At 44.2% G+C, this 27,827-nt stretch overlaps 1 protein-coding gene across 1 annotated transcript in view; it reads right to left on the bottom strand.

The window, feature by feature from the left end:
• Positions 1–4,693: 4,693 nt before the first annotated feature.
• Positions 4,694–27,827, bottom strand: part of LOC123750457 (glutamate receptor-like) — a 176,874-nt gene continuing 153,740 nt past the window's right edge. The window contains exons 6-7 of the mRNA XM_069313792.1: positions 6,073–6,367; positions 4,694–4,892 (exon numbers count right to left, since the gene is read on the bottom strand). Of these exons, the coding sequence (XP_069169893.1) occupies positions 4,696–4,892; positions 6,073–6,367 (492 nt within the window). The 3' untranslated portion in view covers positions 4,694–4,695. The remainder of the gene's footprint in view (positions 4,893–6,072; positions 6,368–27,827) is intronic.

Here is a 27,827-nt window from a genome sequence, read left to right as displayed (position 1 = left end):
ATAATGATCCCTTCTCTCTCTCTGAACTTCGTTCTGCCCTGGCCCTCTGCGGTTCTACGGCGGCGGGCTCCGATGGTATTCATTATGAGATGCTTCGCCATCTCCCTCCGAGCACGTCTCAGTATTTACTGAGTCTGTATAATCGGATCTGGGAGTCGTCGTCAGTCCCTGAGGACTGGCTCGATGCCGTTGTCCTCCCTGTTCGCAAACCGGGGTCTCTGGGTACTTCCCCTAAGGACTTTCGCCCTATTGCTCTCACAAGTTGTGTCTGCAAACTCTTTGAACGTATGGTTAACGTTCGTCTGATGTGGTTCCTGGAACACCATCACCTCCTCTCCCCTTCTCAATTTGGTTTCCGCAAGTGCCACAGCACGACAGATGTCCTGGTGAACTTGGAGGTCTATATTCGTACTGCTTTTGCTGCGAAGACCTCCGTTGTTGCCGTCATTTTTGACCTGGAAAAGGCTTACGACACCACTTGGCGTTATCATATCCTATCTCAACTTCATTCTTTTGGCCTTCGTGGTCATCTCCCTCTCTTTCTCCGCGGCTTCCTCTCTCGTCGTTCCTTTCGGGTGCGCCTTGGTACCGCTCTCTCTCCCTCTTTTCAGCAATACGAAGGTGTGCCCCAGGGTAGTGTTCTGAGCACTACTCTTTTTCTGGTTGCCCTCAATGGTCTTCTTTCCTCTCTTCCTTCTGGTGTCTTCTCCGCTCTCTATGTCGATGATCTTACCCTTTGTTGTCAGGGTGATGATTCGCCTCTCCTTCAACGCCGGCTTCAACTTGCCATTGATGCCGTGTCGTCTTGGGCCACTGATCATGGCTTCAAGTTCTCTACTTCTAAGACTTGTGCCATGACTTTTACGCGGAAACGGGTTGTTCTTCGTCCCTCTTTGTCACTTTATGGTCATCCCCTTGAATACAAAGATTCCGCGAAGCTTTTGGGGTTATTCCTTGACACTCGTTTGTCTTGGTCTCCCCATATCTCTTACCTCCGTGTTGAGTGCTCTAAGGCCCTTACCCTCCTTCGGGTCTTGTCCCATACTTCTTGGGTGGCAGATAGGCGCACTCTCCTTGCTTTACATTCCTCTCTCGTCCTGTCTAAGCTCGATTATGGTTGCCCTGCTTACTCGTCTGCTTCTCCTTCTACTCTTCGCCGTCTTGATGCTTTGCACCATACTGGGTTGCGCCTCAGTTCAGGTGCCTTTCTTTCGACTCCCGTCCTTAGCTTGTATGTTGACACTGGCTTCCTGTCTCTCCAGGACTGCCGTGATCGCTACTGTCTTCGCTATCTTGCGCGGTCCTTGCAACATCCTTCCTCTCGCCTCTGTCGTGCTTTAACTTTTACCCCTCCTGCAGTTCCTGTTCCTCTTCACCATCTCCCTCTTTCTGTCCGGTTATCTCGCCTGCAGGATTCTCTTTCCGTTCGTATTTCTGATGTTTCTCCTCGTGTTGTTCCTTCTTTGCCCCCGTGGAGGGTCCCTCTTCCGCGGTTTTGTACATCCTTGACCCGTATCACTAAAGCTTTTACCCCTCCTACGGTTCTAAAACGCCTTTTCCTCGAGCACTTTTCTTCTCACTCCCGCTCCGTTTCTGTCTTCACCGATGGGTCTAAGTCAGCGGACGGTGTTGGCTACTCTGTTGTTTTTCCTGATCGCACTTATATGTGTCGCTTGCCTCCGGAGACTAGCATCTTTACAGCGGAACTTTGTGCTATTCTCTATGCTCTTCGTCTCCTGCTTTCTCGTTGTCAGTCTTCCTTTGTAGTTGTTGTTGACTCTCGTAGTGCCCTCATGGCTCTCGGGTCCTTTAATCCGGTTCATCCAGTGGTTGTCGAGATCCAGCATTGGCTGTTTCTCGTTCACAGTAAATTTAAGTCGGTTGAGTTTTGTTGGGTTCCCAGCCATATTGGTGTGTCTTTAAACGAGCGTGCGGATGCTGCCGCCAAGGAAGCTGTCCGCTCTTGTCCCATCTCTCGTAAGGGCATTCCGTATTCCGACTTTTACCCGGTTATCCATTCCTCAGTCCTTACCCGTTGGCAGGCTTCTTGGTTGTCTGTTACTGGTAACAAGCTACGTACTCTTAAATGTTGTGTTTCCTCGTGGCAGTCCTCCTTCCACCGTAACCGGCGGTGGGAAACAGCTCTGGCGAGGTTGCGTATTGGCCATACTCGCTTAACCCATGGTCACTTGATGGAGCACCGCCCTGCTCCTTATTGTCCTAGTTGCATTGTCCCTCTTACGGTCGTGCATGTCCTTCTTGAATGTCCTGACTTCCAGGACGAGCGTGTGTCTTGCTTTCCGACCGCCCCTCGCGGTCACCTGTCCCTCGATAGAATTCTTGGTGACTCGGATACTTTTGATATCGTTCGCCTTATGCGTTTTTGTTCTCGTATTGGCATCCTTGGTGATATTTAGCGCCCTCTGATTATTTTGCATATTTGATGGTGCTACATAGCCTTTCCGGTTTGGTGCCTTCTTTTGATAATTACTTACTTACTTACTGCTACTCATGGTTCTCCCATTGTCATGGTGTCTGTTATGTAGTCTCTGAACCTCCTTGCAGCCCGGGATAAACGTCTCCTTCTAACTCCATTTCTTTCTCATTATTAGGGTCACTCTGCCTGCCCCCTCCTTCCTTGCATTTCTTTCCTTATTACACTGTAGGTCTGGGGAAACATCACATTCATTATAATTCCTGAGAGTTTTGTTTTTGTGAGTCCAATTACATTCGGGTTCACTTCTTGTGCTCTTTCCTTAAGTTCACTTGCCTTGCCTGTATTCCCATCTATATTCGAGTACATCACATTGAAGCTGACTCTCTTCTATCCATTCTCAGGTTATGTGATTCCACTGGAGTAGGGAAACAGAGAGGGTCCGGGATGGGAAGGCCTTGAAAGGGGGATCTGGCGGATATGGGGTGTAAGTAGCCGTGAGGATCTGGTATGGGGAGGGTGGGGGAGATGGTAGGGCTTGGAAGGGGGGTAGGGAGGGCTTAGGGTGTGTGTGTGTTTGTGTGTGCGTGTATTCACCTAGTTGTATTCACCTAGATGTGCTTGTAGGGGCTGAGCTCTGCTTTTTTGGCCCGCCTCTCATCTGTCGATCAATTGTTTCTAACTAGGAGGCCTGGTCGACGACCAGGCCGCGGGGACACTAAGCCTCGGAAGCACCTCAAGGTAACTACTACTTTTTTTTTTCCACATCACACACACACACACACACACACACACACACACACACCAGGCCCCCTGGAGGGGGCCTGGTAGCCTGGTGGATAGCGCGCAGGACTCGTAATTCTGTGGCGCGGGTTCGATTCCCGCACCAGGCAGAAACAAATGGGCAAAGTATCTTTCACCCTGAATGCTCCTGTTACCTAGCAGTAAATAGGTACCTGGGTGTTAGTCAGCTGTCACGGGCTGCTTCCTGAGGTGTGTGTGTGTGTGTGTGTGGAAAAAAAAGTAGTTAGTAAACAGTTGATTGACAGTTGAGAGGCGGACCGAAAGAACAAAGCTCAACCCCTGCAAACACAACTAGGTGAATACACATACACACACACACACACACACACACACACACACACACACACACACACACACACACACACACACACACACACACACACACACACACACACACACATACACACAGGCATAATACAGGCAACAAAAATTAGGCAGATTCCTGAGCCCACTGGGCTCTATCATATCTACATTTGAAACTGTGTATGGAGTCAGCCTCCACCACATCACTTCCTAGTGCATTGCATTTACTAACTACTCTGACACTGAAAAAGTTCTTTCTAACGTCTCTGTGGCTCATTTGGGTACTCAGCTTCCACCTGTGTCCCCTTGTTCGCGTCCCACCAGTGTTGAATAGTTCATCCTTGTTTACCCGATCGATTCCCCTGAGGATTTTGTAGGTTGTGATCATGCCCCCCCCCCTTACTCTTCTGTCTTGTGAAGGCGCTTGGTTTGATTTTCGTACCATATAAGAATCAAGTGTTGCTTGCCTTCTGTGTTCACTGGCCAGTTGTATGATCAGCTCTTGGTTTGCCCTCTCTTCTGTGTGTGTGTATGTGTGTGTGTGTGTGTGTGTGTGTGTGTGTGTGTGTGTGTAATTACCTAAGTGTAATTACCTAAGTGTATTTACAGGATGAGAGCTACGCTCGTGGTGTCCCATCTTCCCAGCACTCTTTGTCATATAACGCTTTGAAACTACTGACGGTCATGGCCTCCACCACGTGTGTGCGTGTGTGTGTGTGTGTGTGCGTCAGTGCATTTTGTGTGCGTATCCGTTTGAATATCTTAGGTTCTAGGAGTTTGTATGTTTATAAACACTCATATAATATACATACAAATGAACTACAAACCTTTCTGTGAAAAATCTCGGGCCATCAAAGCTCTTTCCACAACCTCTTCTGATATAAGTATGTGATGACCATTCCTAACAAGTGTGTTGATACTCCGAACAAACTCTGTAGTCTTGATGAATTTAAGACGATTCTCTTTCTGGAGATCAGCAACAACTCGAAATATTCTAGCCTGTGTAGTCTTTACATATACAATAGGTATATGATAATAAGGGCTTCAGGAATTAGATGTATTCAACATAAACTTTATTGCTCTATTCATTGTATTTATGTTAGTTAAATTCCATTCTAAATATTTATAATGGCATTTCGTTTGCACAGGGAAATTCAAACATGACTTACCAGCAATGCTACGGAGTGGTCGTTCACAATTTCCTCGAGGGACTGGATGGGCTGAGGGATGTGTCTGACAGCCAGGAGAGCCATGAGGTTGCCGGCGTAGCTCTGCGTCAACACCACTGTCACCAGCCCCCACACCGCCATCACCACCCGCTCCCACCACCAGTTATTCTGAACCATAATGCCTATTAAGAATAATAATAGGGGCTCAACCTAATTAGTGTAATGAATTGGTAACACTATAGGTCATTGAGGATATGGTAATTTATACGATTTTATGCTACATTTCACCATACCATAAGTAACATTATTCATTTCACTTGGAACATATGAAATTATATACAGATCTAGAGAATATCAGACAGAGCTTTTTGCCTATGGATATGATTGCATACTAAGTTTTACTTGTAACATGAATTTAAACGTAAATAACATTGAGTTGAGAAATATTCAAAATTAATTATATGGAAGATGGCAGTGTGGAAAACAGTGTTAGCGTCAAAAGTCAATTTTATTTTTTTTCGCAGGAATAAACCTGTGCGGGCTCTAAGCCTCTGACTGACCCACTAAGCGTTACTTGTTTCCGTTTTACTTAGGTGGAATATATTTATGACTTATATGGTCGCATCAGTTAGACTTTGCTCAATGTGTATAAAAACATTTTCTGGTTTGTTGAATCTAAGTTGAAATCTTATTTGGTTTGTAACTGTGCACAGTGATAAATAATGTTCCAGTGGTTTGTCGGGCATTTCTCCACAGTGTTGACATTTCCAAAGTCAATCATCGTTCTCTAAATGGAATTACCAAGGATATTTTCAAATAGTTCAATGTTAAATGAGACAATGATGTTGACTCCATTCTGCACAATCCACAAAATGCATATTCATTTACCTTCTCTCAAACTCTCTTCCTCAATGACAAACTACTAAACAATTAAAACATTTCTATAATGATTAGTTAATAAAATATGATAGTGAAAAAACATAAAGTTATGTTTACAAATATCTAATGACTAGATATGTGTAACAATAAATCAGGACCAATAAGAAATTTAATACTCTTACTACTAGTAATAATAATAAAACTAATAATATTAAAAGTAATAATGATAATATATAATATATAATATTAAAACAAATCATATATATTATTAAGAGCAAACATAACTATTTGTTTTAAATAGTCAGAATTCATCCAGTAGTCAGCATTCAAGGACAAGTAAAGTGTTATAATATTCCAGAACTGTTATCAATATTCTGAAAAATATGTATAATTGGAGATCGAGAAATTTAAATGATTTTCAAACACAATTACGAACGCATTTTTCTTAACTGGAATAAGATATTTAAAATTAATACTGCCTACCTTGATTTGAAATTAATGATACCAAGTTGAATGTGTCGTCCATCCATTCTGCCGGAGTCTTAAGGGAAAAGCATGAGGACATAAGACACATCGCCAGAGGCAGCACCAGCAGCGCCGCAAGGATGGCCGCCCACACCAGCGGCTCCAGAGGAAAGAGGAAGCCCCATGGGTCCACCTCCGGCTGACCTCGACCTCCGAGGAGTCTCCCGTATTCTATTGTTACTGGCCACGTGGCGTCTACGGCTTCATTTAATAAATTATTGAGAGGAAACGGACCAAGACCAATTTCAACCTCCTGCAAAGGAGAGTTTGCATACAGTATCGTAATTCGAACATCTGAGGCAAATTCCAAAGTAAATTCAGTCAACAGCGTTAGAGTGGATGAATAAAGAGTGGATATTATATATATATATATATATATATATATATATATATATATATAACTTTAGAACACTTTCCCACCAGGAGACTCGAACCCTAGCCAGCACAGTAGCCTTCCAACAACTGGCATAACAGGTACGCCTTAACCCGCTCCACCACCTACTCAGACCCTTAAAAGAGATGGTAATTTCGGAGTATTTAAATACACCAAAGATCACCACCTCCCAAGAGCACTAGAGCAAGTGAGGGGTCATTTATACGTTTATTTCATCAAGTCCCTGTTAATATGGGAAGACACAGTGTCTATGCTTAAGGCACAACTCTCCTAAACACAAGAGTGAAGTATACAACTTTAGAACACTTTCCCACCAGGAGACTCGAACCCTAGCCAGCACAGAAGCCTTCCAGCAACTGGCATAACAGGTACGCCTTAACCCGCTCCACCACCTACTCAGACCCTTAAAAGAGATGGTGATTTTGGAGTATTTAAATACACCAAAGATCACCACCTCCAAGAGCACTAGAGCAAGTGAGGGGTCATTTATACGTTTATTTCATCAAGTCCCTGTTAATATGGGAAGACACAGTGTCTATGCTTAAAGCACAACTCTCCTAAACACAAGAGTGAAGTATACAACTTTAGAACACTTTCCCACCAGGAGACTCGAACCCTAGCCAGCACAGAAGCCTTCCAGCAACTGGCATAACAGGTACGCCTTAACCCGCTCCACCACCTACTCAGACCCTTAAAAGAGATGGTAATTTCGGAGTATTTAAATACACCAAAGATCACCACCTCCCAAGAGCACTAGAGCAAGTGAGGGATCATTTATACGTTTATTTCATCAAGTCCCTGTTAATATGGGAAGACACAGTGTCTATGCTTAAGGCACAACTCTCCTAAACACGAGAGTGAAGTATACAACTTTAGAACACTTTCCCACCAGGAGACTCGAACCCTAGCCAGCACAGAAGCCTTCCAGCAACTGGCATTACAGGTACGCCTTAACCCGCTCCACCACCTACTCAGACCCTTAAAAGAGATGGTAATTTCGGAGTATTTAAATACACCAAAGATCACCACCTCCCAAGAGCACTAGAGCAAGTGAGAGGTCATTTATACGTTTATTTCATCAAGTCCCTGTTAATATGGGAAGACACAGTGTCTATGCTTAAGGCACAACTCTCCTAAACACAAGAGTGAAGTATACAACTTTAGAACACTTTCCCACCAGGAGACTCGAACCCTAGCCAGCACAGAAGCCTTCCAGCAACTGGCATAACAGGTACGCCTTAACCCGCTCCACCACCTACTCAGACCCTTAACAGAGATGGTAATTTCGGAGTATTTAAATACACCAAAGATCACCACCTCCCAAGAGCACTAGAGCAAGTGAGGGGTCATTTATACGTTTATTTCATCAAGTCCCTGTTAATATGGGAAGACACAGTGTCTATGCTTAAGGCACAACTCTCCTAAACACGAGAGTGAAGTATACAACTTTAGAACACTTTCCCACCAGGAGACTCGAACCCTAGCCAGCACAGAAGACTTCCAGCAACTGGCATAACAAGTACGTCTTAACCCGCTCCACCACCTACTCAGACCCTTAAAAGAGATGGTAATTTCGGAGTATTTAAATACACCAAAGATCACCACCTCCCAAGAGCACTAGAGCAAGTGAGGGGTCATTTATACGTTTATTTCATCAAGTCCCTGTTAATATGGGAAGACACAGTGTCCATGCTTAAGGGACAACTCTCCTAAAGACGAGAGTGAAGTATACAACTTTAGAACACTTTCCCACCAGGAGATTCGAACCCTAGCCAGCACAGAAGCCTTCCAGCAACTGGCATAACAGGTACACCTTAACCCGCTCCACCACCTACTCAGACCCTTAAAAGAGATGGTAATTTCGGAGTATTTAAATACACCAAAGATCACCACCTCCCAAGAGCACTAGAGCAAGTGAGGGGTCATTTATACGTTTATTTCATCAAGTCCCTGTTAATATGGGAAGACACAGTGTCTATGCTTAAGGCACAACTCTCCTAAACACGAGAGTGAAGTATACAACTTTAGAACACTTTCCCACCAGGAGACTCGAACCCTAGCCAGCACAGAAGCCTTCCAGCAACTGGCATAACAGGTACGCCTTAACCCGCTCCACCACCTACTCAGACCCTTAAAAGAGATGGTAATTTCGGAGTATTTAAATACACCAAAGATCACCACCTCCCAAGAGCACTAGAGCAAGTGAGGGGTCATTTATACGTTTATTTCATCAAGTCCCTGTTAATATGGGAAGACACAGTGTCTATGCTTAAGGCACAACTCTCCTAAACACGAGAGTGAAGTATACAACTTTAGAACACTTTCCCACCAGGAGACTCGAACCCTAGCCAGCACAGAAGCCTTCCAGCAACTGGCATAACAGGTACGCCTTAACCAACTCCACCACCTACTCAGAACCTTAAAAGAGATGGTAATTTCGGAGTATTTAAATACACCAAAGATCACCACCTCCCAAGAGCACTAGAGCAAGTGAGGGGTCATTTATACGTTTATTTCATCAAGTCCCTGTTAATATGGGAAGACACAGTGTCTATGCTTAAGGCACAACTCTCCTAAACACGAGAGTGAAGTATACAACTTTACAACACTTTCCCACCAGGAGACTCGAACCCAAGCCAGCACAGAAGCCTTCCAGCAACTGGCATAACAGGTACGCCTTAACCCGCTCCACCACCTACTCAGACCCTTAAAAGAGATAGTAATTTCTGAGTATTTAAATACACCAAAGATCACCACCTCCCAAGAGCACTAGAGGAAGTGAGGGGTCATTTATACGTTTATTTCATCAAGTTCCTGTTAATATGGGAAGACACAGTGTCTATGCTTAAGACACAACTCTCCTAAACACGAGAGTGAAGTATACAACTTTAGAACACTTTCCCACCAGGAGACTCGAACCCTAGCCACCACAGAAGCCTTCCAGCAACTGGCATAACAGGTACGCCTTAACTCGCTCCACCACCTACTCAGACCCTTAAAAGAGATGGTAATTTCGGAGTATTTAAATACACCAAAGATCACCACCTCCCAAGAGCACTAGAGCAAGTGAGGGGTCATTTATACGTTTATTTCATCAAGTCCCTGTTAATATGGGAAGACACAGTGTCTATGCTTAAGGCACAACTCTCCTAAACACAAGAGTGAAGTATACAACTTTAGAACACTTTCCCACCAGGAGACTCGAACCCTAGCCAGCACAGAAGCCTTCCAGCAACTGGCATAACAGGTACGCCTTAACCCGCTCCACCACCTACTCAGACCCTTAAAAGAGATGGTAATTTCGGAGTATTTAAATACACCAAAGATCACCACCTCCCAAGAGCACTAGAGCAAGTGAGGGGTCATTTATACGTTTATTTCATCAAGTCCCTGTTAATATGGGAAGACACAGTGTCTATGCTTAAGGCACAACTCTCCTAAACACAAGAGTGAAGTATACAACTTTAGAACACTTTCCCACCAGGAGACTCGAACCCTAGCCAGCACAGAAGCCTTCCAGCAACTGGCATAACAGGTACGCCTTAACCCGCTCCACCACCTACTCAGACCCTTAAAAGAGATGGTAATTTCGGAGTATTTAAATACACCAAAGATCACCACCTCCCAAGAGCACTAGAGCAAGTGAGGGGTCATTTATACGTTTATTTCATCAAGTCCCTGTTAATATGGGAAGACACAGTGTCTATGCTTAAGGCACAACTCTCCTAAACACAAGAGTGAAGAATACAACTTTAGAACACTTTCCCACCAGGAGACTCGAACCCTAGCCAGCACAGAAGCCTTCCAGCAACTGGCATAACAGGTACGCCTTAACCCGCTCCACCACCTACTCAGACCCTTAAAAGAGATGGTAATTTCGGAGTATTTAAATACACCAAAGATCACCACCTCCCAAGAGCACTAGAGCAAGTGAGGGATCATTTATACGTTTATTTCATCAAGTCCCTGTTAATATGGGAAGACACAGTGTCTATGCTTAAGGCACAACTCTCCTAAACACGAGAGTGAAGTATACAACTTTAGAACACTTTCCCACCAGGAGACTCGAACCCTAGCCAGCACAGAAGCCTTCCAGCAACTGGCATTACAGGTACGCCTTAACCCGCTCCACCACCTACTCAGACCCTTAAAAGAGATGGTAATTTCGGAGTATTTAAATACACCAAAGATCACCACCTCCCAAGAGCACTAGAGCAAGTGAGAGGTCATTTATACGTTTATTTCATCAAGTCCCTGTTAATATGGGAAGACACAGTGTCTATGCTTAAGGCACAACTCTCCTAAACACAAGAGTGAAGTATACAACTTTAGAACACTTTCCCACCAGGAGACTCGAACCCTAGCCAGCACAGAAGCCTTCCAGCAACTGGCATAACAGGTACGCCTTAACCCGCTCCACCACCTACTCAGACCCTTAAAAGAGATGGTAATTTCGGAGTATTTAAATACACCAAAGATCACCACCTCCCAAGAGCACTAGAGCAAGTGAGGGATCATTTATACGTTTATTTCATCAAGTCCCTGTTAATATGGGAAGACACAGTGTCTATGCTTAAGGCACAACTCTCCTAAACACGAGAGTGAAGTATACAACTTTAGAACACTTTCCCACCAGGAGACTCGAACCCTAGCCAGCACAGAAGCCTTCCAGCAACTGGCATTACAGGTACGCCTTAACCCGCTCCACCACCTACTCAGACCCTTAAAAGAGATGGTAATTTCGGAGTATTTAAATACACCAAAGATCACCACCTCCCAAGAGCACTAGAGCAAGTGAGAGGTCATTTATACGTTTATTTCATCAAGTCCCTGTTAATATGGGAAGACACAGTGTCTATGCTTAAGGCACAACTCTCCTAAACACAAGAGTGAAGTATACAACTTTAGAACACTTTCCCACCAGGAGACTCGAACCCTAGCCAGCACAGAAGCCTTCCAGCAACTGGCATAACAGGTACGCCTTAACCCGCTCCACCACCTACTCAGACCCTTAAAAGAGATGGTAATTTCGGAGTATTTAAATACACCAAAGATCACCACCTCCCAAGAGCACTAGAGCAAGTGAGGGGTCATTTATACGTTTATTTCATCAAGTCCCTGTTAATATGGGAAGACACAGTGTCTATGCTTAAGGCACAACTCTCCTAAACACGAGAGTGAAGTATACAACTTTAGAACACTTTCCCACCAGGAGACTCGAACCCTAGCCAGCACAGAAGACTTCCAGCAACTGGCATAACAAGTACGTCTTAACCCGCTCCACCACCTACTCAGACCCTTAAAAGAGATGGTAATTTCGGAGTATTTAAATACACCAAAGATCACCACCTCCCAAGAGCACTAGAGCAAGTGAGGGGTCATTTATACGTTTATTTCATCAAGTCCCTGTTAATATGGGAAGACACAGTGTCCATGCTTAAGGCACAACTCTCCTAAAGACGAGAGTGAAGTATACAACTTTAGAACACTTTCCCACCAGGAGATTCGAACCCTAGCCAGCACAGAAGCCTTCCAGCAACTGGCATAACAGGTACACCTTAACCCGCTCCACCACCTACTCAGACCCTTAAAAGAGATGGTAATTTCGGAGTATTTAAATACACCAAAGATCACCACCTCCCAAGAGCACTAGAGCAAGTGAGGGGTCATTTATACGTTTATTTCATCAATTCCCTGTTAATATGGGAAGACACAGTGTCTATGCTTAAGGCACAACTCTCCTAAACACGAGAGTGAAGTATACAACTTTAGAACACTTTCCCACCAGGAGACTCGAACCCTAGCCAGCACAGAAGCCTTCCAGCAACTGGCATAACAGGTACGCCTTAACCCGCTCCACCACCTACTCAGACCCTTAAAAGAGATGGTAATTTCGGAGTATTTAAATACACCAAAGATCACCACCTCCCAAGAGCACTAGAGCAAGTGAGGGGTCATTTATACGTTTATTTCATCAAGTCCCTGTTAATATGGGAAGACACAGTGTCCATGCTTAAGGGACAACTCTCCTAAAGACGAGAGTGAAGTATACAACTTTAGAACACTTTCCCACCAGGAGATTCGAACCCTAGCCAGCACAGAAGCCTTCCAGCAACTGGCATAACAGGTACACCTTAACCCGCTCCACCACCTACTCAGACCCTTAAAAGAGATGGTAATTTCGGAGTATTTAAATACACCAAAGATCACCACCTCCCAAGAGCACTAGAGCAAGTGAGGGGTCATTTATACGTTTATTTCATCAAGTCCCTGTTAATATGGGAAGACACAGTGTCTATGCTTAAGGCACAACTCTCCTAAACACGAGAGTGAAGTATACAACTTTACAACACTTTCCCACCAGGAGACTCGAACCCAAGCCAGCACAGAAGCCTTCCAGCAACTGGCATAACAGGTACGCCTTAACCCGCTCCACCACCTACTCAGACCCTTAAAAGAGATAGTAATTTCTGAGTATTTAAATACACCAAAGATCACCACCTCCCAAGAGCACTAGAGGAAGTGAGGGGTCATTTATACGTTTATTTCATCAAGTTCCTGTTAATATGGGAAGACACAGTGTCTATGCTTAAGACACAACTCTCCTAAACACGAGAGTGAAGTATACAACTTTAGAACACTTTCCCACCAGGAGACTCGAACCCTAGCCACCACAGAAGCCTTCCAGCAACTGGCATAACAGGTACGCCTTAACTCGCTCCACCACCTACTCAGACCCTTAAAAGAGATGGTAATTTCGGAGTATTTAAATACACCAAAGATCACCACCTCCCAAGAGCACTAGAGCAAGTGAGGGGTCATTTATACGTTTATTTCATCAAGTCCCTGTTAATATGGGAAGACACAGTGTCTATGCTTAAGGCACAACTCTCCTAAACACAAGAGTGAAGTATACAACTTTAGAACACTTTCCCACCAGGAGACTCGAACCCTAGCCAGCACAGAAGCCTTCCAGCAACTGACATAACAGGTACGCCTTAACCCGCTCCACCACCTACTCAGACCCTTAAAAGAGATGGTAATTTCGGAGTATTTAAATACACCAAAGATCACCACCTCCCAAGAGCACTAGAGCAAGTGAGGGGTCATTTATACGTTTATTTCATCAAGTCCCTGTTAATATGGGAAGACACAGTGTCTATGCTTAAGGCACAACTTTCCTAAACACAAGAGTGAAGTATACAACTTTAGAACACTTTCCCACCAGGAGACTCGAACCCTAGCCAGCACAGAAGCCTTCCAGCAACTGGCATAACAGGTACGCCTTAACCCGCTCCACCACCTACTCAGACCCTTAAAAGAGATGGTAATTTCGGAGTATTTAAATACACCAAAGATCACCACCTCCCAAGAGCACTAGAGCAAGTGAGGGGTCATTTATACGTTTATTTCATCAAGTCCCTGTTAATATGGGAAGACACAGTGTCTATGCTTAAGGCACAACTCTCCTAAACACAAGAGTGAAGTATACAACTTTAGAACACTTTCCCACCAGGAGACTCGAACCCTAGCCAGCACAGAAGCCTTCCAGCAACTGGCATAACAGGTACGCCTTAACCCGCTCCACCACCTACTCAGACCCTTAAAAGAGATGGTAATTTCGGAGTATTTAAATACACCAAAGATCACCACCTCCCAAGAGCACTAGAGCAAGTGAGGGGTCATTTATACGTTTATTTCATCAAGTCCCTGTTAATATGGGAAGACACAGTGTCTATGCTTAAGGCACAACTCTCCTAAACACAAGAGTGAAGAATACAACTTTAGAACACTTTCCCACCAGGAGACTCGAACCCTAGCCAGCACAGAAGCCTTCCAGCAACTGGCATAACAGGTACGCCTTAACCCGCTCCACCACCTACTCAGACCCTTAAAAGAGATGGTAATTTCGGAGTATTTAAATACACCAAAGATCACCACCTCCCAAGAGCACTAGAGCAAGTGAGGGATCATTTATACGTTTATTTCATCAAGTCCCTGTTAATATGGGAAGACACAGTGTCTATGCTTAAGGCACAACTCTCCTAAACACGAGAGTGAAGTATACAACTTTAGAACACTTTCCCACCAGGAGACTCGAACCCTAGCCAGCACAGAAGCCTTCCAGCAACTGGCATTACAGGTACGCCTTAACCCGCTCCACCACCTACTCAGACCCTTAAAAGAGATGGTAATTTCGGAGTATTTAAATACACCAAAGATCACCACCTCCCAAGAGCACTAGAGCAAGTGAGAGGTCATTTATACGTTTATTTCATCAAGTCCCTGTTAATATGGGAAGACACAGTGTCTATGCTTAAGGCACAACTCTCCTAAACACAAGAGTGAAGTATACAACTTTAGAACACTTTCCCACCAGGAGACTCGAACCCTAGCCAGCACAGAAGCCTTCCAGCAACTGGCATAACAGGTACGCCTTAACCCGCTCCACCACCTACTCAGACCCTTAAAAGAGATGGTAATTTCGGAGTATTTAAATACACCAAAGATCACCACCTCCCAAGAGCACTAGAGCAAGTGAGGGATCATTTATACGTTTATTTCATCAAGTCCCTGTTAATATGGGAAGACACAGTGTCTATGCTTAAGGCACAACTCTCCTAAACACGAGAGTGAAGTATACAACTTTAGAACACTTTCCCACCAGGAGACTCGAACCCTAGCCAGCACAGAAGCCTTCCAGCAACTGGCATTACAGGTACGCCTTAACCCGCTCCACCACCTACTCAGACCCTTAAAAGAGATGGTAATTTCGGAGTATTTAAATACACCAAAGATCACCACCTCCCAAGAGCACTAGAGCAAGTGAGAGGTCATTTATACGTTTATTTCATCAAGTCCCTGTTAATATGGGAAGACACAGTGTCTATGCTTAAGGCACAACTCTCCTAAACACAAGAGTGAAGTATACAACTTTAGAACACTTTCCCACCAGGAGACTCGAACCCTAGCCAGCACAGAAGCCTTCCAGCAACTGGCATAACAGGTACGCCTTAACCCGCTCCACCACCTACTCAGACCCTTAAAAGAGATGGTAATTTCGGAGTATTTAAATACACCAAAGATCACCACCTCCCAAGAGCACTAGAGCAAGTGAGGGGTCATTTATACGTTTATTTCATCAAGTCCCTGTTAATATGGGAAGACACAGTGTCTATGCTTAAGGCACAACTCTCCTAAACACGAGAGTGAAGTATACAACTTTAGAACACTTTCCCACCAGGAGACTCGAACCCTAGCCAGCACAGAAGACTTCCAGCAACTGGCATAACAAGTACGTCTTAACCCGCTCCACCACCTACTCAGACCCTTAAAAGAGATGGTAATTTCGGAGTATTTAAATACACCAAAGATCACCACCTCCCAAGAGCACTAGAGCAAGTGAGGGGTCATTTATACGTTTATTTCATCAAGTCCCTGTTAATATGGGAAGACACAGTGTCCATGCTTAAGGCACAACTCTCCTAAAGACGAGAGTGAAGTATACAACTTTAGAACACTTTCCCACCAGGAGATTCGAACCCTAGCCAGCACAGAAGCCTTCCAGCAACTGGCATAACAGGTACACCTTAACCCGCTCCACCACCTACTCAGACCCTTAAAAGAGATGGTAATTTCGGAGTATTTAAATACACCAAAGATCACCACCTCCCAAGAGCACTAGAGCAAGTGAGGGGTCATTTATACGTTTATTTCATCAATTCCCTGTTAATAAGGGAAGACACAGTGTCTATGCTTAAGGCACAACTCTCCTAAACACGAGAGTGAAGTATACAACTTTAGAACACTTTCCCACCAGGAGACTCGAACCCTAGCCAGCACAGAAGCCTTCCAGCAACTGGCATAACAGGTACGCCTTAACCCGCTCCACCACCTACTCAGACCCTTAAAAGAGATGGTAATTTCGGAGTATTTAAATACACCAAAGATCACCACCTCCCAAGAGCACTAGAGCAAGTGAGGGGTCATTTATACGTTTATTTCATCAAGTCCCTGTTAATATGGGAAGACACAGTGTCTATGCTTAAGGCACAACTCTCCTAAACACGAGAGTGAAGTGTACAATTTTAGAACACTTTCCCACCAGGAGACTCGAACCCTAGCCAGCACAGAAGCCTTCCAGCAACTGGCATAACAGGTACACCTTAACCCGCTCCACCACCTACACAGACCCTTAAAAGAGATGGTAATTTCGGAGTATTTAAATACACCAAAGATCACCACCTCCCAAGAGCACTAGAGCAAGTGAGGGGTCATTTATACATTTATTTCATCAAGTCCCTGTTAATATGGGAAGACACAGTGTCTATGCTTAAGGCACAACTCTCCTAAACACGAGATTGAAGTATACAACTTTAGAACACTTTCCCACCAGGAGACTCGAACCCTAGCCAGCACAGAAGCCTTCCAGCAACTGGCATAACAGGTATGCCTTAACCCGCTCCACCACCTACTCAGACCCTTAAAAGAGATGGTAATTTCGGAGTATTTAAATACACCAAAGATTACCACCTCCCAAGAGCACTAGAGCAAGTGAGGGGTCATTTATACGTTTATTTCATCAAGTCCCTGTTAATATGGGAAGACACAGTGTCTATGCTTAAGGCACAACTCTCCTAAACACGAGAGTGAAGTATACAACTTTAGAACACTTTCCCACCAGGAGACTCGAACCCTAGCCAGCACAGAAGCCTTCCAGCAACTGGCATAACAGGTACGCCTTAACCCGCTCCACCACCTACTCAGACCCTTAAAAGAGATGGTAATTTCGGAGTATTTAAATACACCAAAGATCACCACCTCCCAAGAGCACTAGAGCAAGTGAGGGGTCATTTATACGTTTATTTCATCAAGTCCCTGTTAATATGGGAAGACACAGTGTCTATGCTTAAGGCACAACTCTCCTAAACACGAGAGTGAAGTGTACAATTTTAGAACACTTTCCCACCAGGAGACTCGAACCCTAGCCAGCACAGAAGCCTTCCAGCAACTGGCATAACAGGTACGCCTTAACCCGCTCCGCCACCTACACAGACCCTTAAAAGAGATGGTAATTTCGGAGTATTTAAATACACCAAAGATCACCACCTCCCAAGAGCAGTAGAGCAAGTGAGGGGTCATTTATACATTTATTTCATCAAGTCCCTGTTAATATGGGAAGACACAGTGTCTATGCTTAAGGCACAACTCTCCAAAACACGAGAGTGAAGTATACAACTTTAGAACACTTTCCCACCAGGAGACTCGAACCCTAGCCAGCACAGAAGCCTTCCAGCAACTGGCATAACAGGTATGCCTTAACCCGCTCCACCACCTACTCAGACCCTTAAAAGAGATGGTAATTTCGGAGTATTTAAATACACCAAAGATCACCACCTCCCAAGAGCACTAGAGCAAGTGAGGGCTCATTTATACGTTTATTTCATCAAGTCCCTGTTAATATGGGAAGACACAGTGTCTATGCTTAAGGCACAACTCTCCCAAACACGAGAGTGAAGTATACAACTTTAGAACACTTTCCCACCAGGAGACTCGAACCCTAGCCAGCACAGAAGCCTTCCAGCAACTGGCATAACAGGTACGCCTTAACCCACTCCACCACCTACTCAGAACCTTAAAAGAGATGGTAATTTCGGAGTATTTAAATACACCAAAGATCACCACCTCCCAAGAGCACTAGAGCAAGTGAGGGGTCATTTATACGTTTATTTCATCAAGTCCCTGTTAATATGGGAAGACACAGTGTCTATGCTTAAGGCACAACTCTCCTAAACACGAGAGTGAAGTATACAACTTTACAACACTTTCCCACCAGGAGACTCGAACCCAAGCCAGCACAGAAGCCTTCCAGCAACTGGCATAACAGGTACGCCTTAACCCGCTCCACCACCTACTCAGACCCTTAAAAGAGATAGTAATTTCTGAGTATTTAAATACACCAAAGATCACCACCTCCCAAGAGCACTAGAGCAAGTGAGGGGTCATTTATACGTTTATTTCATCAAGTTCCTGTTAATATGGGAAGACACAGTGTCTATGCTTAAGGCACAACTCTCCTAAACACGAGAGTGAAGTATACAACTTTAGAACACTTTCCCACCAGGAGACTCGAACCCTAGCCAGCACAGAAGCCTTCCAGCAACTGGCATAACAGGTACGCCTTAACTCGCTCCACCACCTACTCAGACCCTTAAAAGAGATGGTAATTTCGGAGTATTTAAATACACCAAAGATCACCACCTCCCAAGAGCACTAGAGCAAGTGAGGGGTCATTTATACGTTTATTTCATCAAGTCCCTGTTAATATGGGAAGACACAGTGTCTATGCTTAAGGCACAACTCTCCTAAACACAAGAGTGAAGTATACAACTTTAGAACACTTTACCACCAGGAGACTCGAACCCTAGCCAGCACAGAAGCCTTCCAGCAACTGGCATAGCAGGTATGCCTTAACCCGCTCCACCACCTACTCAGACCCTTAAAAGAGATGGTAATTTCGGAGTACTTAAATACACCAAAGATCACCACCTCCCAAGAGCACTAGAGCAAGTGAGGGGTCATTTATACGTTTATTTCATCAAGTCCCTGTTAATATGGGAAGACACAGTGTCTATGCTTAAGGCACAACTCTCCTAAACACAAGAGTGAAGTATACAACTTTAGAACACTTTCCCACCAGGAGACTCGAACCCTAGCCAGCACAGAAGCCTTCCAGCAACTGGCATAACAGGTACGCCTTAACCCGCTCTACCACCTACTCAGACCCTTAAAAGAGATGGTAATTTCGGAGTATTTAAATACACCAAAGATCACCACCTCCCAAGAGCACTAGAGCAAGTGAGGGATCATTTATACGTTTATTTCATCAAGTCCCTGTTAATATGGGAAGACACAGTGTCTATGCTTAAGGCACAACTCTCCTAAACACGAGAGTGAAGTATACAACTTTAGAACACTTTCCCACCAGGAGACTCGAACCCTAGCCAGCACAGAAGCCTTCCAGCAACTGGCATTACAGGTACGCCTTAACCCGCTTCACCACCTACTCAGACCCTTAAAAGAGATGGTAATTTCGGAGTATTTAAATACACCAAAGATCACCACCTCCCAAGAGCACTAGAGCAAGTGAGAGGTCATTTATACGTTTATTTCATCAAGTCCCTGTTAATATGGGAAGACACAGTGTCTATGCTTAAGGCACAACTCTCCTAAACACGAGAGTGAAGTATACAACTTTAGAACACTTTCCCACCAGGAGACTCGAACCCTAGCCAGCACAGAAGCCTTCCAGCAACTGGCATAACAGGTACGCCTTAACCCGCTCCACCACCTACTCAGACCCTTAAAAGAGATGGTAATTTCGGAGTATTTAAATACACCAAAGATCACCACCTCCCAAGAGCACTAGAGCAAGTGAGGGGTCATTTATACGTTTATTTCATCAAGTCCCTGTTAATATGGGAAGACACAGTGTCTATGCTTAAGGCACAACTCTCCTAAACACGAGAGTGAAGTATACAACTTTAGAACACTTTCCCACCAGGAGACTCGAACCCTAGCCAGCGCAGAAGACTTCCAGCAACTGGCATAACAAGTACGTCTTAACCCGCTCCACCACCTACTCAGACCCTTAAAAGAGATGGTAATTTCGGAGTATTTAAATACACCAAAGATCACCACCTCCCAAGAGCACTAGAACAAGTGAGGGGTCATTTATACGTTTATTTCATCAAGTCCCTGTTAATATGGGAAGACACAGTGTCCATGCTTAAGGCACAACTCTCCTAAAGACGAGAGTGAAGTATACAACTTTAGAACACTTTCCCACCAGGAGATTCGAACCCTAGCCAGCACAGAAGCCTTCCAGCAACTGGCATAACAGGTACACCTTAACCCGCTCCACCACCTACTCAGACCCTTAAAAGAGATGGTAATTTCGGAGTATTTAAATACACCAAAGATCACCACCTCCCAAGAGCACTAGAGCAAGTGAGGGGTCATTTATACGTTTATTTCATCAAGTCCCTGTTAATATGGGAAGTCACAGTGTCTATGCTTAAGGCACAACTCTCCTAAACACGAGAGTGAAGTGTACAATTTTAGAACACTTTCCCACCAGGAGACTCGAACCCTAGCCAGCACAGAAGCCTTCCAGCAACTGGCATAACAGGTACGCCTTAACCCGCTCCACCACCTACACAGACCCTTAAAAGAGATGGTAATTTCGGAGTATTTAAATACACCAAAGATCACCACCTCCCAAGAGCACTAGAGCAAGTGAGGGGTCATTTATACATTTATTTCATCAAGTCCCTGTTAATATGGGAAGACACAGTGTCTATGCTTAAGGCACAACTCTCCTAAACACGAGAGTGAAGTATACAACTTTAGAACACTTTCCCACCAGGAGACTCGAACCCTAGCCAGCACAGAAGCCTTCCAGCAACTGGCATAACAGGTACGCCTTAACCCACTCCACCACCTACTCTGAACCTTAAAAGAGATGGTAATTTCGGAGTATTTAAATACACCAAAGATCACCACCTCCCAAGAGCACTAGAGCAAGTGAGGGGTCATTTATACGTTTATTTCATCAAGTCCCTGTTAATATGGGAAGACACAGTGTCTATGCTTAAGGCACAACTCTCCTAAACACGAGAGTGAAGTATACAACTTTACAACACTTTCCCACCAGGAGACTCGAACCCAAGCCAGCACAGAAGCCTTCCAGCAACTGGCATAACAGGTACGCCTTAACCCGCTCCACCACCTACTCAGACCCTTAAAAGAGATAGTAATTTCTGAGTATTTAAATACACCAAAGATCACCACCTCCCAAGAGCACTAGAGCAAGTGAGGGGTCATTTATACGTTTATTTCATCAAGTTCCTGTTAATATGGGAAGACACAGTGTCTATGCTTAAGGCTCAACTCTCCTAAACACGAGAGTGAAGTATACAACTTTAGAACACTTTCCCACCAGGAGACTCGAACCCTAGCCAGCACAGAAGCCTTCCAGCAACTGGCATAACAGGTACGCCTTAACTCGCTCCACCACCTACTCAGACCCTTAAAAGAGATGGTAATTTCGGAGTATTTAAATACACCAAAGATCACCACCTCCCAAGAGCAAGTGAGGGGTCATTTATACGTTTATTTCATCAAGTCCCTGTTAATATGGGAAGACACAGTGTCTATGCTTAAGGCACAACTCTCCTAAACACGAGAGTGAAGTATACAACTTTAGAACACTTTCCCACCAGGAGACTCGAACCCTAGCCAGCACAGAAGCCTTCCAGCAACTGGCATAACAGGTACGCCTTAACCCGCTCCACCACCTACTCAGACCCTTAAAAGAGATGGTAATTTCGGAGTATTTAAATACACCAAAGATCACCACCTCCCAAGAGCACTAGAGCAAGTGAGGGGTCATTAATACGTTTATTTCATCAAGTCCCTGTTAATATGGGAAGACACAGTGTCTATGCTTAAGGCACAACTCTCCTAAACACGAGAGTGAAGTATACAACTTTAGAACACTTTCCCACCAGGAGACTCGAACCCTAGCCAGCACAGAAGCCTTCCAGCAACTGGCATAACAGGTACGCCTTAACCCACTCCACCACCTACTCAGACCCTTAAAAGAGATGGTAATTTCGGAGTATTTAAATACACCAAAGATCACCACCTCCCAAGAGCACTAGAGCAAGTGAGGGGTCATTTATACGTTTATTTCATCAAGTCCCTGTTAATATGGGAAGACACAGTGTCTATGCTTAAGGCACAACTCTCCTAAACACGAGAGTGAAGTATACAACTTTAGAACACTTTCCCACCAGGAGACACGAACCCTAGCCAGCACAGAAGCCTTCCAGCAACTGGCATAACAGGTACGCCTTAACCCGCTCCACCACCTACTCAGACCCTTAAAAGAGATGGTAATTTCGGAGTATTTAAATACACCAAAGATCACCACCTCCCAAGAGCACTAGAGCAAGTGAGGGGTCATTTATACGTTTATTTCATCAAGTCCCTGTTAATATGGGAAGACACAGTGTCTATGCTTAAGGCACAACTCTCCTAAACACGAGAGTGAAGTATACAACTTTAGAACACTTTCCCACCAGGAGACTCGAACCCTAGCCAGCACAGAAGCCTTCCAGCAACTGGCATAACAGGTACGCCTTAACCCACTCCACCACCTGCTCAGACCCTTAAAAGAGATGGTAATTTCGGAGTATTTATACACTCCAAAGACCACCATCTCCCAAGAGCACTAGAGCAAGTGAGGGGTCATTTTTACGTTTTTTCATCAAGTCCCTGCTTATATGGGAGAACACTGTGTCTATGCTTGAGGCACAACTCTCCTAAACACGAGAGTGAAGTATACAACTTTAGAACACTTTCCCACCAGGAGACTTGAACCCTAGCCAGCACAGAAGCCTTCCAGCAACTGGCATAACAGGTACGCCTTAACCCACTCCACCACCTGCTCAAACTCTTAAAAGAGATGGTAATTTCGGAGTATTTATACACTCCAAAGACCACCATCTCCGAAGAGCACTAGAGCAAGTGAGGGGTAATTTTTACGCTTTTTCATCAAGTCCCTGCTAATATGGGAGAACACTGTGTCTATGCTTGAGGCACAACTCTCCTAAACACGAAAGTGAAGTATACAACTTTAGAACACTTTCCCACCAGGAGACTCGAACCCTAGCCAGCACAGAAGCCTTCCAGCAACTGGCATAACAGGTACGCCTTAACCCACTCCACCACCTGCTCAAACTCTTAAAAGAGATGGTAATTTCGGAGTATTTATACACTCCAAAGACCACCATCTCCGAAGAGCACTAGAGCAAGTGAGGGGTAATTTTTACGCTTTTTCATCAAGTCCCTGTTAATATGGGAGAACACTGTGTCCTGTGTCTATGCTTGAGGCACAACTCTCCTAAACACGAGAGTGAAGTATAAAACTTTAGAACACTTTCCCACCAGGAGACTCGAACCCTAGCCAGCACAGAAGCCTTCCAGCAACTGGCATAACAGGTACGCCTTAACCCACTCCCCCACCTGCTCAGACCCTTAAAAGAGATGGTAATTTCGGAGTATTTATACACTCCAAAGACCACCATCTCCCAAGAGCACTAGAGCAAGTGAGGGGTCATTTTTACGTTTTTTCATCAAGTCCCTGCTAATATGGGAGAACACTGTGTCTATGCTTGAGGTACAACTCTCCTAAACACGAGAGTGAAGTATACAACTTTAGAACACTTTCCCACCAGGAGACTCGAACCCTAGCCAGCACAGAAGCCTTCCAGCAACTGGCATAACAGGTACGCCTTAACCCACTCCACCACCTGCTCAAACCCTTAAAAGAGATGGTAATTTCGGAGTATTTATACACTCCAAAGACCACCATCTCCGAAGAGCACTAGAGCAAGTGAGGGGTCATTTTTACGTTTTTTCATCAAATCCCTGTTAATATGGGAGAACACTGTGTCTATGCTTGAGGCACAACTCTCCTAAACACGAGACTGAAGTACACAACTTTAGAACACTTTCCCACCAGGAGACTCGAACCCTAGCCAGCACAGAAGCCTTCCAGCAACTGGCATAACAAGTACGCCTTAACCCACTCCACCACCTGCTCAAACCCTTAAAAGAGATGGTAATTTCGGAGTATTTATACACTCTAAAGACCACCATCTCCCAAGAGCACTAGAGCAAGTGAGGGGTCATTTTTACATTTTTTCATCAAGTCCCTGTTAATATGGGAGAACACTGTGTCTATGCTTGAGGCACAACTCTCCTAAACACGAGAGTGAAGTATACAACTTTAGAACACTTTCCCACCAGGAGACTCGAACCCTAGCCAGCACAGAAGCCTTCCAGCAACTGGCATAACAGGTATATACTTCACTCTCGTGTTTAGGCGAGTTGTGCCTCAAGCATAGACACAGTGTTCTCCCATATTAACAGGGACTTGATGAAAAAACGTAAAAATGACCCCTCAATTGCACTAGTGCTCTTGGGAGATGGTGGTCTTTGGAGTGTATAAATACTCCGAAATTACCATCTCTTTTAAGGGTCTGAGCAGGTGGTGGAGTGGGTCAAGGCGTACCTGTTATGCCAGTTGCTGGAAGGCTTCTGTGCTGGCTAGGGTTCGAGTCTCCTGGTGGGAAAGTGTTCTAAAGTTGTATACTTCACTCTCGTGTTTAGGAGAGTTGTGCCTTCAGCATAGACACTGTGTCTTCCCATATTAACAGGGACTTGATGAAATAAACGTATAAATGACCCCTCACTTGCTCTAGTGCTCTTGGGAGGTGGTGATCTTTGGGGTGTATAAATACTCCGAAATTACCATCTCTTTTAAGGGTCTGAGCAGGTGGTGGAGCGGGTTAAGGCGTACCTGTTATGCCAGTTGCTGGAAGGCTTCTGTGCTGGCTAGGGTTCGAGTCTCCTGGTGGGAAAGTGTTCTAAAGTTGTATATATATATATATATATATATATATATATATATATATATATATATATATATATATATATATATATATACATATATATATATATATACATATATATATATATATATATATATATATATATATATATATATATATATATATATATATATATATATATATATATGTCGTACCTAGTAGCCAGAACGCACTTCTCAGCCTACTATTCAGGGCCCGATTTGCCTAATAAGCCAAGTTTTCCAGAATTAATATATTTTCTCTATTTTTTTTCTTATGAAATGATAAAGCTACCCATTTCATTATGTATGAGGTCAATTTTTTTTTATTGGAGTTAAAATTAACATAGATATATGACCGAACCTAACCAACCCTACCTAACCTAACCTATCTTTATAGGTTAGGTTAGGTTTGGTAGCCGAAAAAGTTAGGTTAGGTTAGGTTAGGTAGGTTAGGTAGTCGAAAAACAATTAATTCATGAAAACGTGGCTTATTAGGCAAATCGGGCCTTGCATAGTAGGCTGAGAAGTGTGTTCTGGCTACTAGGTACGACATATATATATATATATATATAAGTATATATATATATATATATATATATATATATATATATATATATATATATATATATATATATATATATATATATATATATATATATATATATATATATGAACACTAATATTATCTTCTACCACCCCCTTTCTTTTGTATGTACACATATATATTTGGTTTATTTGAACTTTGTTACAAAAAAGGAGTTACATATAGGTTACAAAGATGGTTATCATAGGTTGTCGACTTCCTCCAACTTCTCAGATGGCGGGCAAGAACCCTGGTGCATGCAAAAAAAGAATGCAGTGTGCATTTCCCCTCTGTATCGCCACGCTGAGGCGCTGGAAAAAAAAGCTGGCAGATCTAGGGTCCCTTGTTTTTTCAATGAGCCTAGAGCCCAGTACCTTCAAAAAACTGGTAGCACTTTTACCCGAGGCACCGAGTATCTCAGAAGCAATGGGGACAAAATTGTAGTGGTGATCAAGTTCTCTGTACTTACGGAAATTGGCTGCTTCCCTCTGGGTGGCAGCGCCACCTGGTTGTACAACACTGAGGTCAATGTAGGTGTTAGCCAGGGTTGATACGCACGTGTAGTCTCATACCAACTGCTTGCCATTCTTCCAGGGGTTCACTGTGATACCATCAGGGCGACCAATAAGAGCATCAGAGTTACGGGGCGTTAGGTAACGGGGCTGTCTTTCAGCTGGGCATCCAGCTGTGGTGAGGCTCCTCTTGATGATGTCGTTAACTTCACTGTGCCTCGAGTGCCATCCCCCTGTGCTTTGGCAGAGTCGGCCATGGTGGCCGTACCTGTCAGCCACCACCTCGCCGCAAATACACCTATATCTGGTGTGGATTGGGGCAGCAAGGCGGAGGGCCACAGCAATTCGGAGGGTGTGTGGTGTGAGACGCGTGCCAGTTGCCGACATTGGGGTTGCTAACAGGAAATCCCCTGCTACTGCTGTGAGGCGAGCAATGTCGTGTTGTGTTGTTGCAGCACCCAGGCACTCTGCAGCAACTTGGTCTACAATGGTGCCATCCCAGCTGGATTGCTTGTGTTCTTTTGGGGATGGTGGTTGAGGTGATGGGCCTGCACGAGAGGCCCACTCTGTGGCACAGCGTGTTGGAAATTTCCAACACTAAATACAACACTGTTGTATTCTCATTAATTACTACTAATTCTACTAATCATTGTAGTGATTAAAATTAACCCAACGTAGAGTTCACATGTACTAATAATTACATCTGTACCATAAGGCTAGAATTCTTACGTCACCCGACGCCAGTACTGCGTCAGATTCCATTGTAATAAACACATTTATATCCAATGTGCCTGAGAATTGAATTTGATTCTCCATAAACAACGGTGTTCTGTGTGATAATTAATTACAGATAAACTGATCTCCAACAAAAGCCAAATAGAGCATTTATAGTTATAGCTGTTATCTAGTAATAAAATTAACGTCACGCGTGAATACCTTGGAGAGATTATAATTCTTCTCCATTGTTCGTTTACTATCATAAAACGGACAAATAATAATAGTTAACTCCTCCAAATAATAAACCCGTCCTAATCCGAGCATTTCAAGCACAACTGCAAGAAATGACAATATCCATAATAAATAATTTGTTTAACAAACGCGGGACGCGGAGCGGGGCGGAAGAGACGCCAGTCCACGTGTTGGAACGCTCACGAGTAGACGTGTTCACGTGGTGCTCACGAGGAGACGCCATTACCCAGCCACCAGGGTAAACGCTATCAAATCTCCAGAAGAAAGTCGCCACTGTGAGGTGTGAAGAACCTTGCAGACAATACCTTCACTTGGTGTCAGTGTCATTTACGGAACCTGTTAAATTTGGTTCTATTTAACTCCATGTGACCGGCCAGTGGAGCGCGTCAGTATCTAGGATAGACAAGTCTAGAGCCTAGGACGCGACCTTCGGCAAGCCTTAACTTACACAGTGCCCATATTAGCTAAGTACCTTATCCTTGTTTGATGCATCAGATCGGGGGCGGGTTTATAGCTGGGTAGCTTGTCGTGACGACGTATAACAACTAAAAATCACAGGTCATTATCTTTCTCTTATTATTAATATCCATTTATTGAACATAGTAATCCAGTAGTTTAATCTGTTGCTACTGGAAACAATTGTTTTGCAGCGTGTGTGAAGAATTCTCCGAGCTGTCATTTCCCAAGTTAATCAACTCCCAGTGTTCCATGACGAGTCCAGGAGAATCAGAGGAAGCGTCGTGACTAACTTCT

This window comes from Procambarus clarkii, chromosome 76, assembly GCF_040958095.1.
Source record: "Procambarus clarkii isolate CNS0578487 chromosome 76, FALCON_Pclarkii_2.0, whole genome shotgun sequence".
Lineage (NCBI taxonomy): Eukaryota > Metazoa > Arthropoda > Malacostraca > Decapoda > Cambaridae > Procambarus > Procambarus clarkii.
Note: the sequence above shows the minus strand (reverse complement) of the source record. Positions and strands in the feature narration are given on the sequence as shown.